The sequence below is a fragment of the Pleurodeles waltl genome, chromosome 12 (assembly GCF_031143425.1).
Source record: "Pleurodeles waltl isolate 20211129_DDA chromosome 12, aPleWal1.hap1.20221129, whole genome shotgun sequence".
NCBI classification, from domain to species: domain Eukaryota; kingdom Metazoa; phylum Chordata; class Amphibia; order Caudata; family Salamandridae; genus Pleurodeles; species Pleurodeles waltl.
In genome coordinates, this window is record NC_090451.1 from 360,018,255 (window position 1) to 360,044,664 (window position 26,410).

Consider the following 26,410-nt stretch of genomic DNA (forward strand, 5'->3'; position numbering starts at 1 on the left):
GACTATTCCAAGTGTCACTGCTAAACTTCTTGACTTCTCAGGGGAAATGATTCCAGCAGTCAGGATTTGACTGAGAGAGACGGTTGAAAGCTTCTTTCTGTACAGCAGTGATGGTCCCTTTACACCAAATGGCATAAAAGACAAAATAAACATACAAATAATACATGAATCAGCAAAGCACAACGAGAAAAAGTGAATCGCTTTTAAGAATTTAACAGGAGCCTCTCCTGGCAGACTGCTGATACTTGACGGAATACTTCAGCAGAGGCTGTATAAGGGGCTACCTGCAAAGAAAGGGTTATTGGAGGTTCCATCCTTAATAGATTTTCTTAACGTTTGGGACTGGGGTCGTTCAAGGTAAATCGATTGCAAGAATGACTTTTCACCTAGGCATAGGTTTCCAGGTGGACCTGATGAATTCATTTCTTTTGTGTCTGAGGTGCACCACATACAGGTTGTGTATATCAGAAAAGAATGTTTTTTCCTATACCCGTGTTTGGTCTCGCCTACAGACAGCTGTAGTGTCCGTGGGAGGCCTGATTTCCCCATTACTAGTGTACACATAGCTACATTAGAGAAGATAAGACTTTTGAGCAGCCCTTCACCCACTGGCTGTGGAGTACTTTTTGAAGCCAATGCATTTCATTGATGGTTACATGGGCTTTCAGAAGCTGCCTGTGTTAACCTCTCCCCTTGTCTGCAGCCCTAGTTAATTTCTCTCCGCCCCATTGTCTTGTAATAAGCCCAATTTCTGCCTTTGAGCCCCGATGCATGTGTTATCACTTGTATATGTTTTACAATGCAAATGGTATGTTTTATTATTTCATTCACATGTATTCACATTATAATCGATACTTCCTGATGTTTCTTATATGTATCAAATTAGTATGCCATATATGTGCTCAGTTTCTTTAATAAGAAACCCAGTAGTCTTAAATGTGGAAGGGAAGCCTCGAGTCTCGTTTCACACGTTACACCACAACTCTCAAGGCTGTTTTGTTATCACTATAATGTTGGAAAAATAATATATAAAGTCTGAGCTAAACCACCTCGAAAAGAGTGAAACCTCAGGCATTCCAGAAAAAGCATCTGTCCCTTGAAAGTCAGCATCAAGGTCGCACGCGTGCTTTCTCGTGCTAGCCTATATGCTTCTCGAAAGAGCAGCGACATCAAATACACAAAGACTGGCCTTGCATCTCCGAGGATGCTGCAGACTGGAAAGACACTGAACTATCAGCAGATAGGTGTGCTGCACGCCATTTAGATTGCTCATATTTTCGCAAGATTATGGTAATAAAGTCGACAATATCTCGTTTTTAAGAAGGTGTTCAATGACTGACTATCAGAAGATCGCCATTTATTATACTAACGTGTTGACAATTTTCACCGTATTTAAACGTATTGCCTTTACCTTCCTTACCCTTTTGTTAATGTGGGCAATTACACCTATTCATATACTCTGCTTTAGAGCCAGGCTAAAAACCTAAATAAAATGAATTTCTGACAGTCTTTGACAGGACTGCTTGTTGGTAAAAGAACATTCTCTCCAGGTATGTGATGAGAGATGTGTGGGTCACACCTTGTTCTGTTTCTCCCGCTGAGGTTGCTTCAGACTGTGCTTGTCTAATCGCCATAAAGAATCTATGTGGCCATATTTACAAGTACACCTGTAAAAACGTTAACACAAGCACTTCCAGTGGTGAACTTGTAATTGGGTTTCTTATATTCAAATCTATTACTAGATGCCTGCTGTACATTAACAGCAGTCATCTCATAGTGAGTAGAAGTTTATGTTTTTTGGTAATCCATTACAAGATGGCTGATGTGTATGCATGCTCATGCATGGTGGTCATTTTGCTATAGAATTAAACATTTAATAAAAACTTGAAAATGCCAATAGGTCGGCACCCGGTAGCAATGCCAAGACCTATTGGCTTTGCCACTGCATGTTTTGTATGTCTCTTCTGATTTCTGCCTGGTGCATGCTGTGAGATAAACACCTCAGAGGAGCCAGTATGGAGGTTTTATGTGGTAATGACTGTTCTCCTATTCTTCCCACAATCATCCTAGTGTTCTGTACTAGTACTCTATAAAGATTTGTTTGAGCAGAGTGATGTTATGCATAAACAAATGGCACAAGTCTTTTCAGGCGTACAGCACTGTTACCTTAGATAAAGGATTATGACAGCCATTTGTGAGATAAGAGGTCCTCTACAAAGCAACATGTTGCACTAATACAAAACCAGATATTACTTATGCTGATGAAACTCAGAGTATAAACACTGATAGTGCTTTAAGCAGATACCCTAAGTACCGTATTGATAAAATATGTAATAACCCCTGAAGAGGAGGCATGCTAACAAAAGCAAAAGTTAATAACCTTCCATAATAATATTTCTGGTAGATACATAATCTTCCATCAAATTCCTCACTTTATAAATTAACCTTGCAGGCTGCAGAATGAACCAGAAAACTTTTCCCCAGCAATAATTATCCAGGACTGCCAGGTGGCACCAAATGGTTTCAGACATATATCATCCTACGGACATGAAAACACCAGACTATGGGCCATATGCACGAACACTTTTTCCCATAGACACAGAATGGGTAAAAACCTTTGCTACATCTGGCCCTATATTAGGAACCAACTGTTGTGATTGTATCAGTCCCTGAAATGTTCCCATCATCCCATTAAAGTGTGCTTAGACGAATCAAGAGAGTATCAATGACAGTGACAGACACACCACACAATATGTTTGCAAACAAAGAAATCTTACTAATCATGATACTAACTCAGAGGAGAGGAGGAAAGAAACTATGGAATCTGCTGGAACATTATGCATCTCAGAGAAACGCCGTTAATAAAGGTAGTCGCATAGGCTCTCATTATCCTAATGAGACTACTGGATTTTGAGCGGCAAGATCGTTCACAGTGTGGGGGACTAAGACTGACCCACGGTGGAGGGCCCTTGTCACTCTAAATCTGGGTTTTGCTCCGGCTAACTAGCAGTGCCTCATCTCTCCCAAATGGAAGAGACAATTGGGCAGCCGAGCGCATGACATCTTAGCACTTCCCATGGAAGTCATGATCACTCAGGTTACAACCGGTTCTCTCATACACAGTATGGTCTCATATATAAATGACAAAGGCAGTTTAAGTTTTAAAGATTGGTTTAATAAAATGACTGCATTTTAGATAGCAAAGCGTGAGCTGCAATAACCAGAACTACACAACACAGTAGGATTAAAATAGTAACGATGAGAGTGAAGCACAAGAATAAGGCTATCATAGTGCCGCTAGATTATTTTCTCTCTAAATTATATTTCGAGCACAGCATGTGAAGCTCTAAACCTGCCTTTCAGGTTCCCCCTGGAGGACATCAACCCTCATACCTGAGCAAAGGCCTGTAATCTGCATCAGCATCTGCAACGAGGCATTCAGCATCTAGTTGTAGGTTCCTGGCCGGAATCTCCCTCTTGACGTGTACTAGAACTAGGAAGTGTTTTTATAACTAACACGCAGATGTTCTAAGAAAATGTCCCCACGTAAGGATGTGTATTTTCTACTAATATTGAAGACTAAACTTCTACCACGTTTACCGGCAATGTACCAGACTGTAGGCTTGACTGAAGCACAGGGCGAAGTGCACAGCAGCCTAATACGAGAAACTAACGTGCATGGAGCTATAATAAAAATGGCTACACTACACCCTCCCCTTGTCGGCAGAAAGTGGTTTAAGCCGAAGCTAAAATGCCCTAAGCTAAAATATATTTAAAACCCTACTTAATTTTAACAAGTTAAGAGGATACACAAGCATACTATTTGGCAATTTTAAAATGAGCATGCGGCCAAAAGCCGAATTCAAAGGAAAATGTCAATTTAGGACAGTTCCAAATCAAGCATCAGTCATGGAAAGCAGGAGAGTCTCTATCTCGGCAGATGACAAAACCGGTAAATCCACGCCAAAAACTACCAAGGAGCAGGTGTGTTCCAGAGCCCCAGCGTCAACCAGGGCGGCATCCCATGCAGTGCCTATGAGCGAGTTAATTGTAACTTCCTCCAGGAAGGGTAGCTCGTAATTAGCCTCTCTGAGCAAACGCAGCCGCAGCGTGCATATCTGGTAATGAACCCTCAACGAGAACATCAATAGATCAGCATCAATCACTGAGGAGCATCGCTGTGAGAGACAAACTTCAAGTGCCTGTTCAAAAGAGCACCAACAGCACCGAAACATGGGCTGAACACAATCCAAAAACGGTCTGAATGACAGAGACCAGTCACACACCAAATGTTCCAGGAGTGTTGCTCCAAAGTGCTGCATCATGCGTTCACGACACAGCTGCGCTGATGGGAGCGCCCTCATTTGTCCTTGTTGCGGAGGGACAGCCATTGCGGAAAAACAGCAGCAACAGCAAAATGTTGGCTAATAAAGCCAAAGTTATCGAAAATCCCCAAAAAATTATTCCGAAAATTGAATGAATAGCCGAAGGTATTAAACCGAATATGGAGGAAAAGGTGTGAACAAAACCAATACCAACAGCTTTGAAAAAATGTGCTAATCCAGCCGTGCTGGATGCATTAAATATACGTCCCACGTGTTCACCAAAGTGACAAAACGTTGATGACACCCATTGGTATCTGTTGGCCACAATAACCACCCGCCTGGACGTGTCAGTGAAGTATTAAATGTACCATTCTGGACCCATTCATTAAGCTCACTAAAAGCTGCATTCGTGTATTTTTGCCAGTTATTAAATTTTGCAGGGGCAGGTATACTGGGCATGTTTAATTCTCTAATTGTAGCTAAGCCTAAGCAACTGGTCTGTTGTACTGTTTAATTTAAAAAATACATTTGAACGGGGATGAGACACGCTCTAAACAATGTTTCTCTACCCTTGGTCTGCCAATTTTTTGTTCCCCAAACACTTTTCAAATCAACATTTTTTTACCAATATTCATAACCTTCAATTGATAACCGGGAAATAAAGGAGTCCGAATATATACATTTTGTGTTGGTCAACAACATTTGTTTATCCCTAGTTGGAGTTATCTTAAAATATTATGATTCAGCATTTTTTTGATGATGCCCAGAAAAATATGCAAATTTTTCAAAATAAGTTTTTGAACTCCCTTGCAGGGGAGTTGGGCAATGTTCCCATTGTACATAATCAAATATCGTTTTTGGACTGCTCGCTTTATGTATGAAGTGGTGCCCATAATAATTATAGCAAAACATGTCACCATAATTGTCTTTAAACTGGTAAACATCTTCATTTTCATAGACAGTATAATATTGCAATTCTGTCATAATTGAATCAACTATTTTCACATCCAAATCATCAGATAAAATGCCTGGTATTACTATATCGTTCATGGATAACTTTAACACATACGGTATTTGAATTATTTCAGTGGGACCATATATATCAAACATTACTTTATCCCACTGTAATTGGTTGGATTCAAGGATGACACGAGGGCTGGGAGTATAGTTCGAAGGTGATTTATTGAAAAAACTTAGTGAAGTAATAACTATGCTTTTCTCTGGGTTTCTTGTACTGTTTTCCTTTAGCGACTTCGGAGTCTGTTCCCTGGATCCTTACTTCTTTGTTGCTTTTCTTCTTTTTGAGGGCTCCCAGGAGGCACATGCGGGAAGAAGAACAAGAACAGTGTCGGTAAGTACTTATATTCTTTACCTGTCTCTATTCCTTTCTACTTCTTCTTTTCCTTACGCCTCCGTTTCACGCCCGTCTGGCTCTCTTTCATCTTCCTCCTCTCTATTTTGGAGATTACTGGCTTCTTTAGTCATTAGTGAAAAGCAAAACAACCAGCTATGGAGGATGCTTCTTCAGGGACTGGACTACGTTTGAGTAACCTCAAAGCTATCTAAAGTGTTGATCAAATTATCTTGCTAAGGAAGCTAGGGCTAGAAGCAAGCCTTACCACAGCTGCTTTTCAAGCATTCCAGGGAACAGTTGGCATTCTATCTGAAATGCTGCTTTCCATCAAAGGGCACATTCATGAATGAGGCTTGGGCATCTCCCATGAAGCCAGTGGAAAACATCCAAGCATGTCAGTGTAATGTGACAGCTGTGTCCATGGACTGAGCAAACGTGACAGCAGAAGCCAGACCACATTTCAAGATCTGCTTCAATGCATTCAAACCTTCACTGAACAGATGCGTAAATGGATTTTTCACATGGTCTACTAGCTAACACATTTAAGTTTTAACACCCTGTTAGAGTATGAATATACAAACCCAGAGAGCAGGTTGCACCAAGGGTAAGACTACAAAAAGCAAAAACATTTTGGTCCACTAGCTCACTTTTCTTTGACTCTGTCAAGAGAGGTACCAGGGGAAATACATTTGCCAAACTTTCTGCAGAGTGGAGAGAAGACAAAAAATGTGAGTAATCCAGAGCTGGTCTGTGGTATCTGCACTTGTGCTAAAGGATTACCTGTGGAAATTGACAGGTTTCAACTTCTTTCTGGGAATTGGGGTTGAAGTCTTGGAATGGGAGGGCATGCATCAGAAGAACTATAATGTTTTTTAACACATTCCATGAGCATAAACTATTACTTCAAAGAGAAGAAACAAATGGGAAGCTGGGGATGCCAAATTCACCAGGTCCATAGAAAGTCACCCCCACCCTTTTGGGGAGTGGTCCAAAGGCTTCAGGGGCCATCCTAAACAGATCCACCATGGTCAGCTAGAAGGCAGTGACCTACTGAGGGCTGGACAACAGAGCCGGAAATTCTGGTCTCATCTTCTTGAGCATATGGATTTTATCTGGCAAGGAGGAAAAGTGCAGTACTGGGTAATGGTTTTCAGACTCCGAATGGTCTCATGAGTAGGACAGTTTTCCTGAGGAAGAAGATTACTTTCACTTCTGTGATTTTTGTGCTTTTAATGGGAAGATCTTCCAGGAGAATGTTCTCTGACAGAAGACTAACCTATAGATTGTAGGTGAGGGAAGCACTTCTGCTTGGCCATCCAGCTCCTTAACCCCTTCCATGCCCAGGACAAGCTGGTCTCGTCCAGGCACACGGTTGCTTTGTGCCTGGGACAAGACCCTCTCGTCCTGCACCTGGCCGACACCCCCCAGTCGGGGATGGAAGGGGAATCGCTTCCCCTTTCACCCTGACCCCCCCCCTTCGGCGATCTGATGACATTGGTGCGCTCACAGCGCGCCGACGTCATAGGAAGCTGCCGAGGACCCGCTGGAAGCCAGTTGCTTCCAGCGCATGGAGAGAGAGGACCTCTGAAAGGTCAGTCCTTCTCTTTTTGGGGGGAGAAAACAGACACATGGGGAAAGGAAAGAGTTTTTCCTTCCCCGTGCCTGGTTTCAACGGATTCCTGCTCCAGGAACCAGGGATTTTGTGTGTGTTTATTTTGGAGAGCGACCATTTGGGCAAGGGTCGCTCCCCTTGGGGCAATGAAAAATCCCTGTTTCGCCGCCCCCCCCCCTCCCCCCAGAGCAGATTGGACGTTTTTTCATCCGATCTGCCCCCAGGGCGGGTTGAAACCCACTAGGAACTAGGGATTGAATTTCTATTACGTTTTTGGGCAGTGACCCTGTAGGCAAGGGTCGCTGCCCCGGGGGCAATATTTTTTCGATATGATTAAACATGTTGTAACCCACTAGGCCCCAGGAAATGTGTATTGTGTGTGTTTTGAGGGCACCCCTTGCGCAAGGGTTGCCCCCCACCCCCCCCTCAAAGGGGGGAAATTAGTGTTGCCCATTTCTGCCCCACTCGGGCAGAGGGGCCTATTTCTTTTAGGCCCATATGCCCCCAAGGAGGGCAGAAACCACCAATACGGCAGGGATTTTTATTTATTTTTTGCTGGGGGCACCCACTTTGGCAAGGGTCGCCCCCCCAAAACGGGGCACAGAGCTGTTGGCCATTTCTGCCCCCCCCCCCTTTGGGGGCAGATCGGCCAATTTTAGAGGCCCATCTAGGCACCAGGGATCTAGTGTGTGTGTGTTTTGTGTGGGGGGGTGGCCCTTCGGCAAGGGTCGCCCCCCCCAAAGGGGGCACATTACTGATGGCAATTTCTGCCCCCCTTGGGGGTAGATTGGCCTATTTTTTTTAGGCCCATCTGCCCCCAAGGGGGGCAGAAGCAACAAGACGTCAGGGATTTCTTTTTTGTTCCCCTTTGTTTTTTTTGTGCTAGGGGCGCCCCCTTTGACAAGGGCACATTACTGATGACCATTTCTGCACCCCTTGGGGGCAGATCGGCCTATTTTTTTTTTTAGGCTCATCTGCCCCCAAGGGGGGCAGAAGCCACCAAGACGTGAGGGAATTTTTTCTTTTTTTGTTCCCACTTAGTTTTTTTGTGCTGGGGGCGCCCCCTTTGGCAAGGATCGCCTCTCCAAAGGGGGTACAGAGCTGTTGGCCATTTCTGCCCCTCATCTGCCCCCAAAGGGGGCAGAATCTACTTAGGCACCAGGGATCTTGTGTGTGTGTTTTGTGTGGGGGGGCGGCCCCTTTGGCAAGGGTCACCCTCCCAAAGGGGGGCACATTACTGATAGCTATTTCTTCCCTCCTTGGGGCAGTTCGGCCTATTTCTTTTAGGCACATCTGCCCCCAAGGGGGGCAGAAGCCTCTTAGGCACCAGGGACATTTTCTAAGTTCTTGGTGGCGGGGTGTTTGTCAACTGGCGAAGCATTTGTATTCGTGATTATAACAGTTTATTTCTTCTTTTTGTTCTAGTTCAAAGCTTTTGCTTCTTTTGCTGTGGATCCTTGCGGTTTTGGCAGTAGTTGTCCTGAGGTTTGCATAGTTGCATGTTTTAGGTAAGTAAAAGCAATTCACTCCAAAGGAGTATTGTTGACAAGCATAAATTACATGTTTGTACGTGGTGTACTAAATGCAGGATTGTGTGTGAAATTGTCCTTAGATCTGTGCATAATGATATTTGTGTTGTCTGATGTCTAATTTGCTTTTTTCTTTTTAGTGGGATATCATTGGTGATTGCTGTGTCTGTGCAGAGTAGTTTCTGGTGAGTCTAGCTTTTTCAGACAAGTGAGTGGTATAGTCTTTTAGTACATAACTCTTTGTGAATAAAGCTACACTTTATTACTTATTTTAGACAGTGCTGGTTGTTGTTGACAATCCATTTGTTGTTAGAAAGGATCATGGCTAGCCGCAGAGTGACCGCTCAGCAGGTTGTTGGCATGCTTTTTGAGTCGTCTTGTGACCATGATTTTGAGACAGACTCTCAATCTGAGGCAGAGGAGGAACTGAGAGATTCTGGCAGTAAGTTTTCTGTCCGAGGGGATTATTTTGATGAGCCACTCTCAGTGCAATGAAGGGCCTGTTTTACAGGAGGACATTGATGTGCCAAGAGTGCAGCAGCCTGGGGCTGAAGGGTTTCCCATTAGAAAGCCTGACACCTGGATTGCCCCAAACATGGAGCAGCCACAGTTACCTGCATTTACTGGTCTCCCAGGGTGTAGTGTCAATACGGAAAACATCTTGCATGTCCATTTCTTTCACTTGTTTATGGACTATGTATTTTTGGAAGAGATTGTTGAGCAGACTAATTTGTATGTGGAGCAATATTTGAGGGACAATGCTGCCAGACTTAGGCCTCAGTCCAGAGCTACTCAGTGGGTTCCCACAAATCTGGAAGAGATGAAAAAGTTTTTAGGTTTCACTTTTTTGATTGGGTTGATAAGGAAGCGGTCACTGGCTTCTTTTTCGTTTACTAGTCCCTTGATGGCAACGGATATATTTCCTGAAACTATGACTCGTAATCGCCATTTGCTTCTTCTTCGTATGCTGCATTTTGTAGACAATGCTTTAGCCTTGCCACGAGATCACCCTGATTGTGACTGTCTTTTTATGATTAGGTCTGTCCTTGATCATTTTGTAGATTTTGTTTTCAGAGCTGTATGTTCCAGGCAAAGAGATAAGTGTGGACGAGTCTTTGGTCGTGTCCAAGGGGCGTTTGTTTTTTAAGCAGTACATTCCTAGTGAGAGGGCACGGTATGGAATTAAATTGTATATGCTGTCAGAAAGTAGTGCAGGATACGTGTATCATTTCTGGGTCTACACTGGTAGGGATTCCAGTTTTGACCCCCCTGGTTGTCGTTGTCCGCCCACTTTTAGAGCTAGCAAGAAAATTGTGTGGGAACTTGTTAGACGACTGTTTAACAAAGGTCACCATTTGCATGTAGATAATTTCTACACTGGAGTGCAGTTGTTCAAGAAGTTGTTTAGAGTGGACACTGTTGCTTGTGGCACAATCTGTTCTAACCGGAAAGGCTATCTAAGGGAGCTTGTCTGTAAAACACTTGAGAGGGGACAGTGCAGTGCCTTGTGGAATAATGAGCTGCTAGCTCTGAAAATTTCAGACAGGAGGGACGTGTACATGCTATCTACCATCCACGATGAGAGTACTTCCCGTTACTGTTTGGGGTCAGGTTGCCGCAGTGCGCAAACCTGTGGGCATTTTGGACTACAATAAGCACATGGGTGGTGTTGATAGAGTAGATCAGAGGTTGGAACCTTACACGGCTCTTCGTAAGTCTTACGTGTGGTATAAAAATGTGGCCCTACATTTATTACATTTGGCAACATTTAATGCTTTTTTGTGTTCAAGGACTGTTCACCTGAGTCCAGGATAAAATTTGTTAAATTTCAGGAGTCAGTGATAGAGAGCCTTATTGTGGTGGAACAGGCAAGATTTCCTAGAGTAGCAGTGGTGGAGGATGTGGATAGATAGAAAGATCGCCACTTTCCAGATGACATTCCTCTCACTCCCCAAAAAAACTTGCCCACTGAAAAATTTAGAGTATGTGCCCGGAGAGGTATCCGGAGGGAGAGCCAGATGTACTGCCCCGATTGCCCTTCAAAGCCTGGGCCGTGTGTGGCCAGCTGTTTCAGGAGTTACCACACCCAAAAAAAATGTTTGGGAAAAACCGTGAGGGTAAACTGCCTGTTTTATATTTTCAGATGTTCATTTTGACATTTCTGTCATGTGTTCAGTTAGAGATTTTGCATTTGTAGTATTGTACTTATTTTATAATTAGTTAGTGGTTTCTTTGTTGTTTCTAAAGAAAAAGTGATGGCGGTGTGCGTGGGGTGGCGCTTGGCTGGCGGTGTGCGTGGGGTGGCTCTTGGCTAGCGTGTGCGTGTGGGGCGCTTGGCTGGCGGTGTGTGTGGAGTGGCACTTGGCTGACGGTGCAAGCCAAACGTCAATCCACACAGTCCCATCAGCTAGTGTGATTGCTGTATCAGGCATGTGGGCGTATATTAGTGATGGGCCCTTGAGTGGCGCTGTCTGTCGAAATGAGTGTTGTAATGTGCTGGGCCCTTGTGGCTGGCAGCGTGAATGGTCTTGTGAATGTCATGTATGAAAGGTGTGTGAATGGACTGTAAAACGGTTGGTGCCTTGACGCGGCTTTACAGCTCACGAGCTGTGAGTCATTGGTTCCATTTTTTGGCCTTTCAGTTATTAACAGTGCATTTCATTTTTGTGAAATGTCTTGTTAATAAAATGTGATCTACTGAACCATCACTCACCATCGTACCAAATCTAGCCAGTATGTGTGGTAAAAATGACAAAACCTGCTCTGTTGTAATCAGGCGTCGCAGCACACCTGTGATACACTAGGTGTCTCAGGTGGGACCCGATGATGAAGCATGCCACCAACTTGGTTGGTGGGCGAGGGGTCTTTTTCACATAACCTAAGTGCGTTTCTATTCACAATTTTAGTGTTTGGAACGTCACAGAAGCATGTGGACACATCAAAATGATATATTACAAAACTACCGGTGTTTGGGGGGGGAGGGGCACCTATGATTTTGGTCCTGGGTGCGGCCTTCATCTACGTAAATCTACCAAACCCAGACATTTTTTAAAACTAGACACCCCGAGGAGTCCAGGAAGGAGTGGCTTGCGTGGATCCCCCAACATTTTCGTACCCAGACTCCTCTGCAAACCGCAAAATTTGCTAAAAACAAAAAGCATATTTTCCTCACGGTTCTTTGTAGGATCACCGCTCCGGCACAAAATTCCCACTCCCCAGCCTTCTCCTCAGTCTCCCAAGTAAAATGGTACCTCACTTGTATGGGTCCCCAAGGCAGAGTCAGCCTAAAGATGTATAAAAGAAAAATATGAGCTTATCAACTCGTTGTGCTATCCCCTCAATCTCTACAGGTTTTTGGCAGTTTCTGTTGCAAGCACCTGGGCTCCCACACAAGTGGGGTATCATTTCTATCGGGAGACTTGGGTGAACGCTGGATGAAAGGAAATTTGTTGCTCCTCTTAGGTTCCAGAACTCTGTCAGCGACATGTGAAGAAAAAGTGTTTTTAAACCAAATTTTGAGGTTTGCAATGGATTCTGGGTAAGAAAACACTGGAGGATCAACGCAAGTTACACCTCCCTGGACTCCCTCAGGTGTCTAGTTTTCAGAAATGTTTGGGTTTGGTAGGTTTTCCTATATGGCTACTGAGCTTTGGACCAAAAACTCAGGTGCGTCCCTCCCCCCTCAAAAAAACGCAGCTAGTTTTGTACTTGAGAATTTTGATGTGTCCACATTGTGTTTTGGGGCATTTCCAGTCACGGGCACTAGGCCTACCCACACAAGTGAGGTCTCATTTTTATCTGAAGACTTGGGAGAATGCGGAGTGGAAGGAAATTTGTGGCTCTTTTCAGATTCCAGAACTTTCTGTCACCGAAATGTGAGAAAAAAGTGTTTTTTTAGCCAAATTTTGAGGTTTGCAGAGGATTTTGGTTAGCAGAACCTGGTGAGAGCCCCACAAGTCACCCCCTCTTGGAGTCCCCTAGGTGTCTAGTTTTCAAAAATGCACCGGTTTGGTAGGTTTCCCTAGGTGCCGGCTGAGCTAGAGGCCAAAATCCACAGGTAGGAACTTTGTAAAAAACAGCTCTGTTTTCTTTAGGAAAATGTGATGTGTCCATGTTGTGTTTTGGGGCATTTCCTGTCACAGGCGCTAGGCCTACCCACACAAGTGATGTACCATTTTTATTGGGAGACTTGAAAATGCTGGGTGGAAGACAATTTGTGGCTCCTCTCAGATTCCAGAACTTTCTGTCACTGAAATGTGAGGAAAACGTGCTTTTTCAGCCAAATTTTGAAGTTTGCAAAGGATTTTGGGTAGCAAAATCTGGTGACAGCCCCACAAGTCACCCCATCTTTGATTACCCTAGGTGTCGAGTTTTCAGAAATGTGCAGGTTTGGTAGGTTTCCCTCGGTGCCGGCTGAGCTAGAGGCCAAAATCCACAGCTAGGCACTTTGCAAAAAACACGTCAGATTTCAATGTAAAAATGTGATGTGTCCATGTTACATTTCCTGTCGAGAGCATTAGGCCTACCCACGCAAGTGAGGTACCATTTTTATCGGGAGACTTGGGGGAACACAGAATAGCAAAACAAGTGTTATTGCCCCTTGTCTTTTTCTACATTTTTTCATTCCAAATAAGACAGGGTATAAAAAAAGACATCTATTTGAGAAATGCCCTGTAATTCACATGCTAGTAGGGGCACCTCGGAATTCAGAGATGTGCAAACAACCACTGCTTCTCAACACCTTATCTTGTGCCCATTTTGGAAATACAAAGGTTTTCTTGATACCTATTTTTCCCTCTTTATATTTCAGCAAATGAATTGCTGTATACCCGGTAAGAAAGAAAACCCATTTCAAGGTGCTCATTTATTGGCTCTGGGTACCTAGGGTTCTTGATGAACCTACAAGCCCTTTATATCCCTGCAACCAGATGAGTCCAGCAGACTTAACGGTATATTGCTTTAAAAAATCTGACATTGCAGGAAACAGTTAAGGAGTAAAACGTGGAGGAAAATGGCTGTTTTTTCACCTCAATTTCAATATTTTTTCATTCCAGCTATTATTTTCTGTAGGAAACCCTTGTAGGATCTACACAAATTACCACTTGCTGAATTCAGATTGTTGTCTACTTTTCAGAAATGTTTAGCTTTCCGGGATACAGCATTGGTTTCATACCCATTTCTATCACTAACTGGAAGGAGGCTGCAAGCACAAAAAAATAGTAAAAATGGGGTATGTCCCAGTAAAATGCAAAAATTGTGTTGAAAATGTGGGTTTTCGGATTCAAGTCTGCCTGCTCCTGAAAGCTGGGAAGATGGTGATTTTATCACCGCAAACCCTTTGTTGATGCCATTTTCAGGGGGAAAAAAACCACAAGCCTTCTTCGGCAGCCCTTTATTCACTTTTTTTTTTTTTTAAACAAAAAAAAAACAGAATTGTTGCTGTATTTCGGCTAATTTCTTGGTCTCCTTCGGGGGAACCCACAAACTCTGGGTACCTCTAGAATCTCTAGGATGCTGGAAAAAAAGGACGCAAATTTGGCGTGAGTAGCTTATGTGGACAAAAAGCCTAAGCGCGAACTGCCATAAATAGCCAAAAAAAGGCCTGGCATCTGAGGGGGGGAAAAGGCCTGGCAGCGAAGGGGTTGATGGCATTCAAGTGCATGGTGGTATACAAAACACAGGTTGTGGCATTTTGTTTTGATACCAAACAGCACATGTAGATGTCACGTGGGTCAAGCAAGGACATCATTTTAGTGCATCTGTGACCAGCTTAAAACCCTGAAACACTTGTAGGAGACATCTGACCTAACAACTGTCAAAGTGCTAAGGAATTTTATCAGTGAGACACTAAAAAAGATCTTTTGATCTGTGATGAGTAGTCTAAAAGAAGGAACTGACGCCAGTGAACGATGATTGAATCCTAATATACTCCAGTACCTTCATGCCTGGAGGATGAGTCAAAGCTTAAAACACATAGGGGCACCTAATGGCACAGGAGAGGTATTACTGGGGAAAGGTTTTAGGGACAAGTCTGAAGCCTGGAAGAATAATTCATAAGGAAAAGATATTCATCAGAAATAACCTACTGGCTCAATGGGCCTTCGTCAGTCAAGGTGACTGATGTACAAAATCTGAGACCAACATTAAGGAAATAGCAGCAGTCATTAGATAACTTTCATAAGGTAGTATGGGAGTCTGGTGACATACATAAATTGGAGCTTTTCAGGGATCTAGTGGGACATGATGGCTGGTATTTCATCACAACACCCACCACAAAATAGACAGACAAATATAAAAAGCACAAACATGCAGTAGGCGCATATTTTAATCAAATAAAAAAATGTGGAACTTGAAATGCCTCTTTCAACTAGGTGCATTAAAGAGCATGGTGAATCCATGGAAGCACAGATTACTAGGCTGGATGGACTGGTGCAGCATTGAGCAGTCAAAATTTACACGAATTACAAGAAAACAAAACCACAGATAATCTTAGGAAGCCTCTCCACATCTATGCAGTTAAAGCTCCTCAAACCCCTTTTTTCTTGGGTAGACATTCTTTAGTCGGCAATAACAGAAGCTCTTGCAGAAGGAAAACCAACAAAATATGATGAAAGGAAGAAGAGAAAGTGAAGACAGCTGTTGCACGTCTCCACAAGGCCAGCTGAGGCCAAACAGAAAGCCAAAGAAGGGAGGAGATGATGAAAGGTCTTACACGAAAAGTGACTGCCCACCAAAAGGTGGCAATACCATGAAAGATGCAGGACTCAAAGCCATTGGCAAGCAATTTATAGGGCAAAAGAGAAGATGCGAAGCTAAGGCCCAAGAGTCTTGAAAAAATTCGGATGCAGCATCTCCTAGCACAGGTATATCCAGATTTGTCTTAAGCTTTAGCACATCCTCCGAGCATGTCATTGATGGCATTTTATCTATGAAAACAGAGGTAAAAAGGACAAGGTAAAACTGACAGTGCTAGACCATTAAAGCCCAAAACTACATTTTCTCATTACTGATAAGGGAACATGAAACATGGACAAAGGGAGAAGCCCAAAGAGAAGGGGACAGATAAAAAGCTTAGGAAGATAGTTCAGAAAAATTGTACTTCAATCCAAAGCCTAAGGAATGAACACACACTGACGTAAGATAGGGAAATGTGCCAAGGGACAATCTCAGAAGAAGAAAACACGGGCAAGACTCTTAAAGACCACAAAAGCAGGCAAAACAATTATACTATACCTTACACAGCAAGAGAGCAAGAGGTTTATTGGCGTACACCCTCCAGAGTAAAACAAGAAACCACAAAAAATATAGTAACTTTTTATTTTATTTTTATTTCTATGCATTACTGGAACATAGAGACTATTCCTAAATAAAGCAAAAAGCTGATGACCCTCACCTTGGCCTCACCAACTTATTTGTGGCTTCATTGGCCAGTCCACCACACTATGTTAAGATGCTACTAACATGGTGGTCTAGACCTTGTGGGGAAGGAGAGTGCAGTAAATGCTTTCTGGTCATATAAGGGGTCCAGATAATGTTATAAAACAAATTCTGTGTAAACCCAGTGATTCCATTTATTCAGTAGGTCCACAAGGCACGTTAAAAACAAAGCAGGATGCTGCTGTGAGCTTGTGTCTCGAGCATCCGCTCGATTTGAAGTCTGCCAAACCAATTTGACCACCAATACTGCTTGTCAAGAAACAAAATGAAGGAGTTTGATCCTGTCATGTTGCACAAGAGTCATGAGCCCAATGCAGCATCCAAGAACGAGAACTAATGAGATTGGAATCACTCTGCAAGTGGACAAGAAAAAAATACCTGTAAATAACAGCTTGATGACGCTGATTAAGTGTGGAATAACTACAACTTGTGAGAATAAAAGAGGTATGACTGTGGAGGTATAGGCAAAAAGCACAAGCTACAGCACAGTCTGTGACCAATTCCCAAACTAAAACCCACCTTAAGACACAGCACATCGGGAAGTTATCACACCATGAGTTGTGTTATATATGGAATCAACAGTCACCCAGCTCAATGCATCAGCAAAGATTAGGCCAAGCGGGAGCCTGAACATCATGTAACTTCTAACAAAAGCCACAACATCATGCATACAAGAAACTCACTGGTGAAAGGTCCGAATAGTATTACTATGATATCGAAGAGCCCCGCTTTCTTTTAATTTTAAGTATTGTTTTAGAAAGAGGTTACTTGATGGCAGGAGAGCTACTCAGGACAGGATGGTTGTCACTAAATAGTTATGCTACATAAGGTGCTACTGGCTGGTTATGAACTAGTGAAACCGGGGCAGAGTGGGACAAGTTCTTACAGAAAGACAAATACTTTGTACACGAGTGTAATACAGACAAATTAAAAGAAAGCAATCAGTTGTGGCGTAAACCTACCTTCCAGAAGTAGGCGTGTTTTCCAGTACTTTACTGAATGCCAGAAAGTATACTCAGGAGAAAAGCAGTAGGTGAAGCAAGTTTTGAAGTAGGAGACCTTTTACAAATCACTTTTGTCACAGAAACGTTTGTATTTCACCAAGGACAACGAAAAGTGTTTTGGATGCGCGCTTTAAGGTGCAGTCCCTTCCCACGAAGGCAGGTTAACAGTGCAGAGGCGCGAGTTTATCCTTCAGGTTCCAATGTTCAGGTAACATGTCATAGAAAAGTATTGTGTCATCTAGGTTTATTGCTATAAAACATGGTCAGAAGCTACAAAGATGCTTATTGAGGTTTACGCAGTGACCACCGTAACCTCCCGCTGACCCGTCCAAAAGCTCTCTAACGTCAGTGCTTAATTTGAAAAAAATAAAAATAAGAGCCATTGGCCCATGTTTTACTTAGGAGCCGCTGCTGGCTGGCACTGCTGCCTAACGTGGTTTCCACCTCACGCCTCTTTATTCCACCACCCTGGAACACCTGCCTTTTTTACCTCACTTTTTTTCACAAATTATTTTTCATTCCTTGTTCCCTCCTCCTTTGTCACCGTTTTCATATTTTTCTTTTCCTCCTTTCTCTGTTTTCTGCCTTTACCACTCTTGGTACAGGCCAAAGTCTGATGTTTCAAATCAAGCTCGCCAAAAATGGTTGCAGGAATCCACCACGGGCACAAATTAAGCACTAGTTTGAACATTGCAAAACACCTGGCACACTCATTCAAGGTACTCACGCACACAAGGCTGGAAAAACAAGATGGCAAAGGAAAAAACACTTCCTTTGGGTAAGTGCATTTAATAATTCTGCTTCCAAACGCCGTGTCAACATATTTCAATTATTTTAAGCATTAGTGATGCATTTATGGAATGGGTCATTAACTGCCCTTCACCAACAAATGTGTTAATTATTCGGCATTGTGCTATGGCGCTACCTACTTCTATACCTCAGACAAAGCCCATCGCTCACCAACTTCAGGAAGAACCTCAGGACACGGCTTTTAGGTTGAGGCTCCATGCCCCCTCCCCCTCCTTCCCAGCGCCTTGAGACCCTCACGGCTGCAGTCCCTACCAATCACGACCTCGATGCGCCAGGTTTGCACATTCAAAAAGAAATAGACGAAGGTTTTTAATGTCAGTAATAATCAGTCTGCCAGCGGTGCCACGATATGCCAAAACTCAGGCACTTTTTAAACATTATTTATAACTAGTTACAGAAACAATTCTTAAAATGTTACTGCTGACACAGACTTTCATAACTCACTCTGACTTTTATCGCTAAGTTATGGATCCTATTTTTCTAGGCAGTATAAAACACATTTTATTTCTGTCCTCTATGATGACCCAAGCCGGTGTTGTTCCGTAGCAAGATAAGAAGTGTTACATCGTACGTACCATCAATCATCATGAAGATGAAGAACAGCGGGAATTCACACTCGATGCCGTCGAAGAGCTGAAAGAAGAGAGCAGAGCATGTAACCGTGCACTGGATGTACCTGCGTGAGTCACTTTCTCATCCGTGCACAGATTATTTACACGTAAAATGAGGCACTTGCGAAACATTACTTCAGTCTGCATTTTACTAAATGTGTTGCCGACAAATGAGACTTTTCCCTTAATTCGATCTTTCAGAGCCCAGTGACAGCTGTCCATGAGCCTGTAGTTGAGGTCCGGTAGGCCCATTCCCTCATCAGGAGCTGAACGCCCACCGCTTCAGAGCAACACCTGGTCACAAGATGAACACCCAGGAAGCGGACCACCACCCGACAATTCCCACTTCCACTCCCTTCACATCCCCTTTCCCGCCTGCAGTTCTGGCATCACTCTTGCTGTTTCGGGAGCTGCAGGTGTGTGTAATAAATGTGCACGTATTCCATGCAAGCCAGGAGGCAACCTCCATACAAACTAGCTCCGCTCCTAGCATCTTGTGGCAGGGTCATCAACCGCCAGATTACACACCAGACAGGGCACGGGGAGACACCTACAGACACCAAGAGAATCAAAGATTACACACCAGACGGAGCACGGGGAGACACCTACAGACACCAAGAGAATCAAAGATTACACATCAGACAGAGCACGGGGAGTCACCTACAGACACCAAGAGAATCAAAGATTACACATCAGACAGAGCACGGGGAGACACCTAGACACCAAGAGAGTCAAAGATTACACATCAGACAGAGCACGGGGAGACACCTACAGACACCAAGAGAATCAAAGATTACACACCAGACAGAGCATGGGGAGACACCTACAGACACCAAGAGAATCAAAGATTACACATCGAACAGAGCACGGGGAGACACCTACAGACACCAAGAGAATCAAAGATTACACACCACGCAGAGCATGGGGAGACACCTACAGACACCAAGAGAATCAAAGCTCAATGGTGGCCATGTGCGTGTGTATCATATGAAGACAAATCTAATCTGATGATTTGAATAGATTAAATATCAGCATGTGATTTACCTATAACTACGTTTTAAAAACTACTCTAAAATCAGTCTTTTTTGAGGTGTGAGGGCTGGAGAGTGATGGCAACAGTATGTCATTTGAAGACTGTAGGAAATTTGATTATTTTTTGAGGTGAGTGACTGTCCACCTCAAGGAATTACCACAACCCTTGTCAGTATGAACTTTTAATGTCACTAAATTAACCTGAGCTCAGACCCCTGGTAGCTGTGGGACAGAGCAGAGAGGCTTGTGCCAGGGCAATGAGTAAAGTATTTATGCAGTGCCAAAACAGTAACTAAGTTAAAATTCAGAAAGATACAAATCCCAAACCAAATTAGAAAAATAACAAAAAATCTAACAATTTAACAAACAAAACAACACCAAAAGGCCAAAAATCCTACAAAGGGAACCAGAGATGTGAGTTTTAAAAAAATGTTATGGAAAAATAGCACCAAAAAGCACAAAGCGCCAATTACAGTTTATGGCTGCAGTAGCTTCGGGACCTAGGTGTAATCTGAGGTTGACCGCAATGGAGGGCTGGTTGGATACACCAACCTGGTTCATGTGGTCAAAGAGTTTGCCTTCTGACTTAGCCTTTTAAGTTCCAATCCACAAGAGACTACACTTCTAAAGTTGCCCCAGGTATCAGTGGAAGCACTTACGACTTGCAGGTTGTCAAGCAGAGACCAACGTCAGGGTCCAGTCTATGTCCAGTTGCTAATGGACAGCTGGGTACTTATAGGTAAAGGTCTCTTGCAGGTTGTTGTTTCCCTGACCTGTAGTCACACAGGAGGGCAGCCAACTGAGATCTGGAGCCCATTTCTTTGTCCTGAGTACAAGAGGGAACAGGCCTAGTCCTTCAGGGCTACTCTGAGGTCACAAACAACAGGCCCATTTCTCTTTTGATCTTCCACAGGTCCAGAAAGTGATCTGAAGGGGCTGCCTGGCGATGCCACATTTTTGCCTGGTATGAGCCATTAGATGGCATGACTGCCGGCCACCCTCTAAACAATGAGGTAAAAGTTGCCAAGGTCAACCCTACCTACTTTTCTGTAGTTCCTGTTTGGCTTACCGCAAACAGGACTAAAAATTCAATGTGTGAGAGCATTTTCAAGATGATGAAAGCCTTCAGGCACATTAAATTAGGGCTCTGATGGCTGTAGATGTGTGTGGGGAGTGTACTATGGTCATCCTACCACCCTCTAACACCAAAATGCAGTTTAGAGCAACTACGCACAACAAACCAAAAGCCACAACAAACCCAGAGACAGACATCTTCTAGGAAAAAGGCATGGTCCTTTGGCAACCTGACAGTGGATACAAATTAATTGTCTTGGCAGCCTGTTCTCTCCCTTTTAAGTGCACCACAACTGTTATGTGTTAACCCAACAGATCTGTCATTCAGGATTTGACACTAAAAAACTGAATTTGACATTATAGTGTCAAACATGATGTCTACGGCACCCCACCTGCATATCCCATTAAGTTCTGAGGAGTCATCTCTGCTTTTTCAGCCTATTGTGCCCATGGAAGGCATTTCACACCCTTTTAATGTCTATTCAAAGCTAATCCCTAGCTGCGAGAAGCTGGAGATACAATGCAAATCAGCTTCAAGGAATGTCAGGCAGGGAAAAGGTAACTTTCTTAAAGTTATTTTTCCTTAATAACTATGAAAAACCCAACTTCACCATATAATTAGATTTTAATGATTATTAAAAATAGTTATTTAACTATTTTTCTAGCTGATTCCATTCTTGAGATACAGTATTATTATTTTAATCTGCACTCTAGTTTTCTACATAGGAATGCTAGGCATGTCAAAGTAAGTGAAAATAGGTTTTGGGACCTTGTCACCATAGACATATGAGAATAATAATTTCCTATATGCCCCAATTTTGAAATACTATACACCGTACCTTGCGGGCTATAAGGCTTATACAAGGGTGACTTATTAATATTTGAAATTGAGGTTTTCCCCTATCTAAAAGCGTAAATGTCACAGGCCGGACTGCTGGCTTAAAGCTGAAGAAGTCAGGCTACAGCAGCAGACCTGAAGACAGGTTTGCCCTGCCACTAAGGAGGAGGGCACAACAGTTGCTTAAGTCCATTACTGGCATTTATCTTTTAGGCCTAGAGTACACCTTGTACCATAAACTAGGGTCTCCAAGGTAGCCTAGATATACCAAGTAGGAATATCACAATGTGACCATGTTTAATGGAAGAACAGAGGCACTTTACTACTGGTTATCAAGGGTAAAGTGCATAGAGCTCTAGAAAAGTCAGCAAAAATATACTGTCTAGGAAAATGTGAAAAATCTAGTGTGCCCAAACAGAAAAGGAAGGTTTCCTACAGTGGCTGTAACCTAAAATACTGAGGAAAGGACACAAACACCCACCATTTATCTAAATGTGAATCACACAAGCCACATACAATCCAAAGTAGTCAAAGATGCCATTGGTACTCTAATATTAAGTGATTTATGTAATTCTTCTTTGCAACACCATTCCAGCTTGAATATACTGCCCTACCAAGTCATGAAGCACTAGATGTTTTGTTTTTCATATTAAAGACATTTTATTGTCAGATGGCTCTAACTACCGCTCACCAATACTATTTTTATTTCACTTGGGAGGGTATGAAGTTCATTTAATCCAAGAGGAAGTTAACTACTGACCAGCAATCACTGGAAAGATGGTACTTTTAAGTCACAGCTTAAATAAATACAGGGCATGTTGACACACAATGAAAAACGTCTTGCAATTTGATAGGAATCTGAAAGCAATACAATTATTTAAAAAATACAAAAATGTATCTTTTCCTCTAGTCATTAGCTATGTGAATTGTTTCAGTCTACTATTCAATAAAGGAACACGTTTCTGAGAAGAAAAGCACACAGCTGTGCTGGTCAGAGGTCCACTGTATCACTAAAAGTTAATTGTGGAGTAGTGCAATTATTAGTCACTGATTTTTCTTATGTAAATGATTTTGGGGGCTGCGGGTAAAGTCTCCTTTGCCCGCATAATTATACAGAGAACAAATGTCAATTATAAAAAACGAAAATATTAACAGGAATCACTACAAAATATACAACACATGTGGAAGGCATTAACTTGTACGAATCAAACAAAAAACAAAGCGTGAAGTGGACTCTTTTTAATAATTTGTACTATTCTGAGAAACTTAACAACAACAGTTAAAAAATGATAAATTAAGGTCCAAGAAGATATTTAAAATAAAAGCCCGATACAATTCTAAACCTTGAAACCTGAATCATTCAACAAATCAATAACTGGCCAAACTACTGACTTCAAGCTATCATAAAACTGTGCACGCACAGGCACCAGGACAAATCCAATTTGTACATTATTTTAAAACATTAATCAAATGTCAGCACATAATTCAGTTAGTAGCAAAGCTTATGGGATGTATCAAAAGCAAAAAAGTGGCAGCCAGAACAATGCTGCTATAAATGCAATCATGAGGGAGAAACGTGATTAATGACACCACAAACACAATTCGTACAGTTTCCTTTTAATGAATGGACCCTATTATTATCATAATTCATATGTGATAGTTTGGCTTCTTTCCAAACACGTATAGAAAAGCTCTCTGCAGGGATATAAAAAACAGTGCATGGATATCAAAATATTTCTAACTCAACCACAGCAACGGCATTAGAAATCAAAGTGACATACAGCTAATAGGAGCTGTTGGGGTTCACGACTTTATTTAATACTTTAAAATAGTTTTAGCATTTTTTAATAAACATTTTTCTCACAGTTTTCTTACTTTTTTATTTGTAGTCACACTTTTTTGTGCAATGATATATGAAAATATGAATGGAGCCAATTGTTTCACGGAACTGGAAGGCCTCAATTTAAATTTGTTTCGCCCATCACGCTCATCCCGCTCCTCACCACTCACACCCTGGCCTCAGTTCTACTACTGTAGTTACAGCTTAACCTATTTTTAAGGAGCACCCTGTATGTGATACAGCAGTATTTAGAGTATACCTTAATCTCTGCAGGCTTGTAGTACCGTCTGTTCATGTCTTCCAGCGCTGTCCTGTAGCCATCTCGCAAGAATCGTTTGAAACCATACTTTCCTTTAAGTTTTCGGACAATCTTATCCAGAGTTTGACTGTACAAAGCGTCATCGTCCACGGCGAAGGCAGGATAACTAATGCAGGGAAGAAGGGCTGCATCGGTATTCTAGAAAAAGAGAGGCACATATTGTTTTATGTTAAAGAACCTGTCATCTAAAGACACTCAACAAATTCATCTTGCTGTAAAAGAACAAAGGCAATAATAGTTAAAAGACCTGGATTTAGCCTCTTACAAGAGAAACCTCTATCTTATATGAACAAGCACCTTGATGATTCATAATAATAAAGTTTCTAAGAATTATAGAGGGCTGCAGGGAGATAGGATAAAAGTTGCATAATATATTGCATTTGTAGATTTATAGAAATACACATCCCCCATAACCAAACAAAACATTGTATTTCAAAATACTTCAGTCATCACACTTTTGGCCAAATTATTTTTTTTATCCTTATTAAGCCTTGCATATAGAAAGCAACATTTGTTTGCTATTTTGTAATTGAAAGATATATCACTAGACTGAACAGAAAAACAAATGAACTGCTAAGGACTCCAAAGGATCTGTCCTCTAACGATTTCCATAAGACAAAATGAACATTTGGCATGCCTAGCATTCACATCGAACAGCAAGGCCAGATGAGAAATTGAATCTCAGGTGGTAAAATAAAAAAAATGTTTTCTAGCCATGGTTAAATAGAAAAGAAGGGACATTCTTTCCTAATTCAGACTTCATGGTTTTGTCAGACCTGTTGCCCCTCACAGGCATATGTTATATTCCGACACTTGGTAGCACCAGCCCTCTGTGATATTGAAGACGTCTAAGTATTGTTGATTTTTAGACAGCCAAACAAACCTAGTACACAAAGTCAAATTTTTTATGAATAATTAACAAGGGATATAACCTGAAGTAGCACAAAACCATGGGTCACACACTCCATCATTAGACTGGTATGCTCAATCATGGTTAATGAGCAATTACACCTTATTTGTAGACCATTTACCACTTATATTTTAGCAGAGCTTCACAAGTGATTGCCAAATCTGAACCATCAACGTTTTTAAGTTAACTCTCATATATTCAACCACACATTGTGCTTTTTCACTCTAGTAGTTGCCATGAATACTTGTGTCATCATTGAGTGCAATGTATACCCTGAATAGGTATCAGACTTGGCCATATCTATGATTGTAGCTCTGTGCTACCAGTACCGATAATTGTATTGCCATCACAGACAAATATTTAGATTGCTATCCAAGCAGACTTAGGTGGCAATATGCATATATCATATTTTAGAGCCAAGATAAAAGTTTCAATGTATAGATTGCTCCTCCCAATGGAAAAAGCAACCAACAAAGTCTTGACTGGTGCATAAAGCAAAGGTTGGATGTGGGGAGTCAAAAAAGTGACATTTCCCATTTTAACTCTTATAAGAAGCTTTGCTCTCCACTACAGCAAAAAGCCTCAGAACAGAATTACACAAAATGTGGTGTGAACCTAGAAATGTACTCAGAGGAGTGCCTTTGCTTGCTTTGGTGTATATCCATTCAGTAGTTTTTGAGATATCATTTGAAATAGGTTTTGGTTAGGGTTCAAAGGGTCAAATTACTATCTTGACAATTGAAAACGTGTTTTTGATTTGCTATTGACTTTGGCACTTATTGACTAATTTGCATGAAATATGAAGATCTATTCCCTTAATTAAGCATTTATAAATAAGTGTGTCTGACCTTTTACATTTATGTGTATGCATTTCTTCCATACACACTAAGACACCATGAGCTAAGTAGTGTAGAGAGATAAGTTGTACCCTCCTAACCACCATAAAATGGGTATAAACAACCAATTGCTGAGGAGGTAAGTCCATGTCATCCAGTTTACAACAGGTACAAGTGCAAAGGATTTCACACTTATTGTGTACAGCCATTGGTAAGTTGAACATCCCACTTTAAATTAGTGGCTAATGAAAAATGTCCTAGCTATCGTAACAAAAAGTTTCAATTCTATTAAGGACATGGAGGTGAGGATTATGCTGATCTTTCTTCACTTTAATGAATAGCAGCCAAGAAAGATTAATAATAACCAACTACTGATCCCAAGAACACTCGGGATCAGGAAGTAAAAACAAGCATATCCAATAGCATGGGGTAGAACAGCAACAGCCAATCAGCACAAATGAGTCCCAATGTAGTCCATCGTCAGTGTCTGCAACTCCTTTTTCGTAGGGTGAGACAGGCTGAGCAGAACGTTCAAACATCTTGTTTAACCATGTCCGATCCTAAGAAAATAGTAGTACAATGAACGTTAGAATAGTCAATGAGTAGTAATAAAAAATGTCCTGAAAGGAAAAACCATCAGATTATAAACAATGAAACAGGTACAAGATATTCTGTCACTGATAGCAAATGAAAATAATAGTATGATGTTACTAACAAAAGGGAATGTGAATACAATCTGGTGGAATAATCCTCGCCTCTGTGTCCTTAATAGAATTGAAACTTTCTGTTACGCTAGCTAGGAAATTTTTCATTCTATGTCAGGACCGGAGGCGAGGATTATGCTAGTTCAAAGCTTGTCCACTATGAGCTGAGCCATGT

General features: G+C 42.0%; 1 protein-coding gene across 3 annotated transcripts in view; it reads right to left on the reverse strand.

The window, feature by feature from the left end:
- PHKB (phosphorylase kinase regulatory subunit beta) overlaps positions 1 to 26,410 on the reverse strand; it is a 1,122,330-nt gene that overhangs the window by 582,897 nt on the left and 513,023 nt on the right. For all 3 annotated transcript variants that reach the window (XM_069216595.1, XM_069216596.1, XM_069216594.1), the window contains 2 exons: positions 23,726 to 23,923; positions 18,647 to 18,704 (listed from right to left, as the gene is read on the reverse strand). In XM_069216595.1, coding sequence (XP_069072696.1) covers positions 18,647 to 18,704; positions 23,726 to 23,923 — 256 coding nt within the window. The remainder of the gene's footprint in view (positions 1 to 18,646; positions 18,705 to 23,725; positions 23,924 to 26,410) is intronic.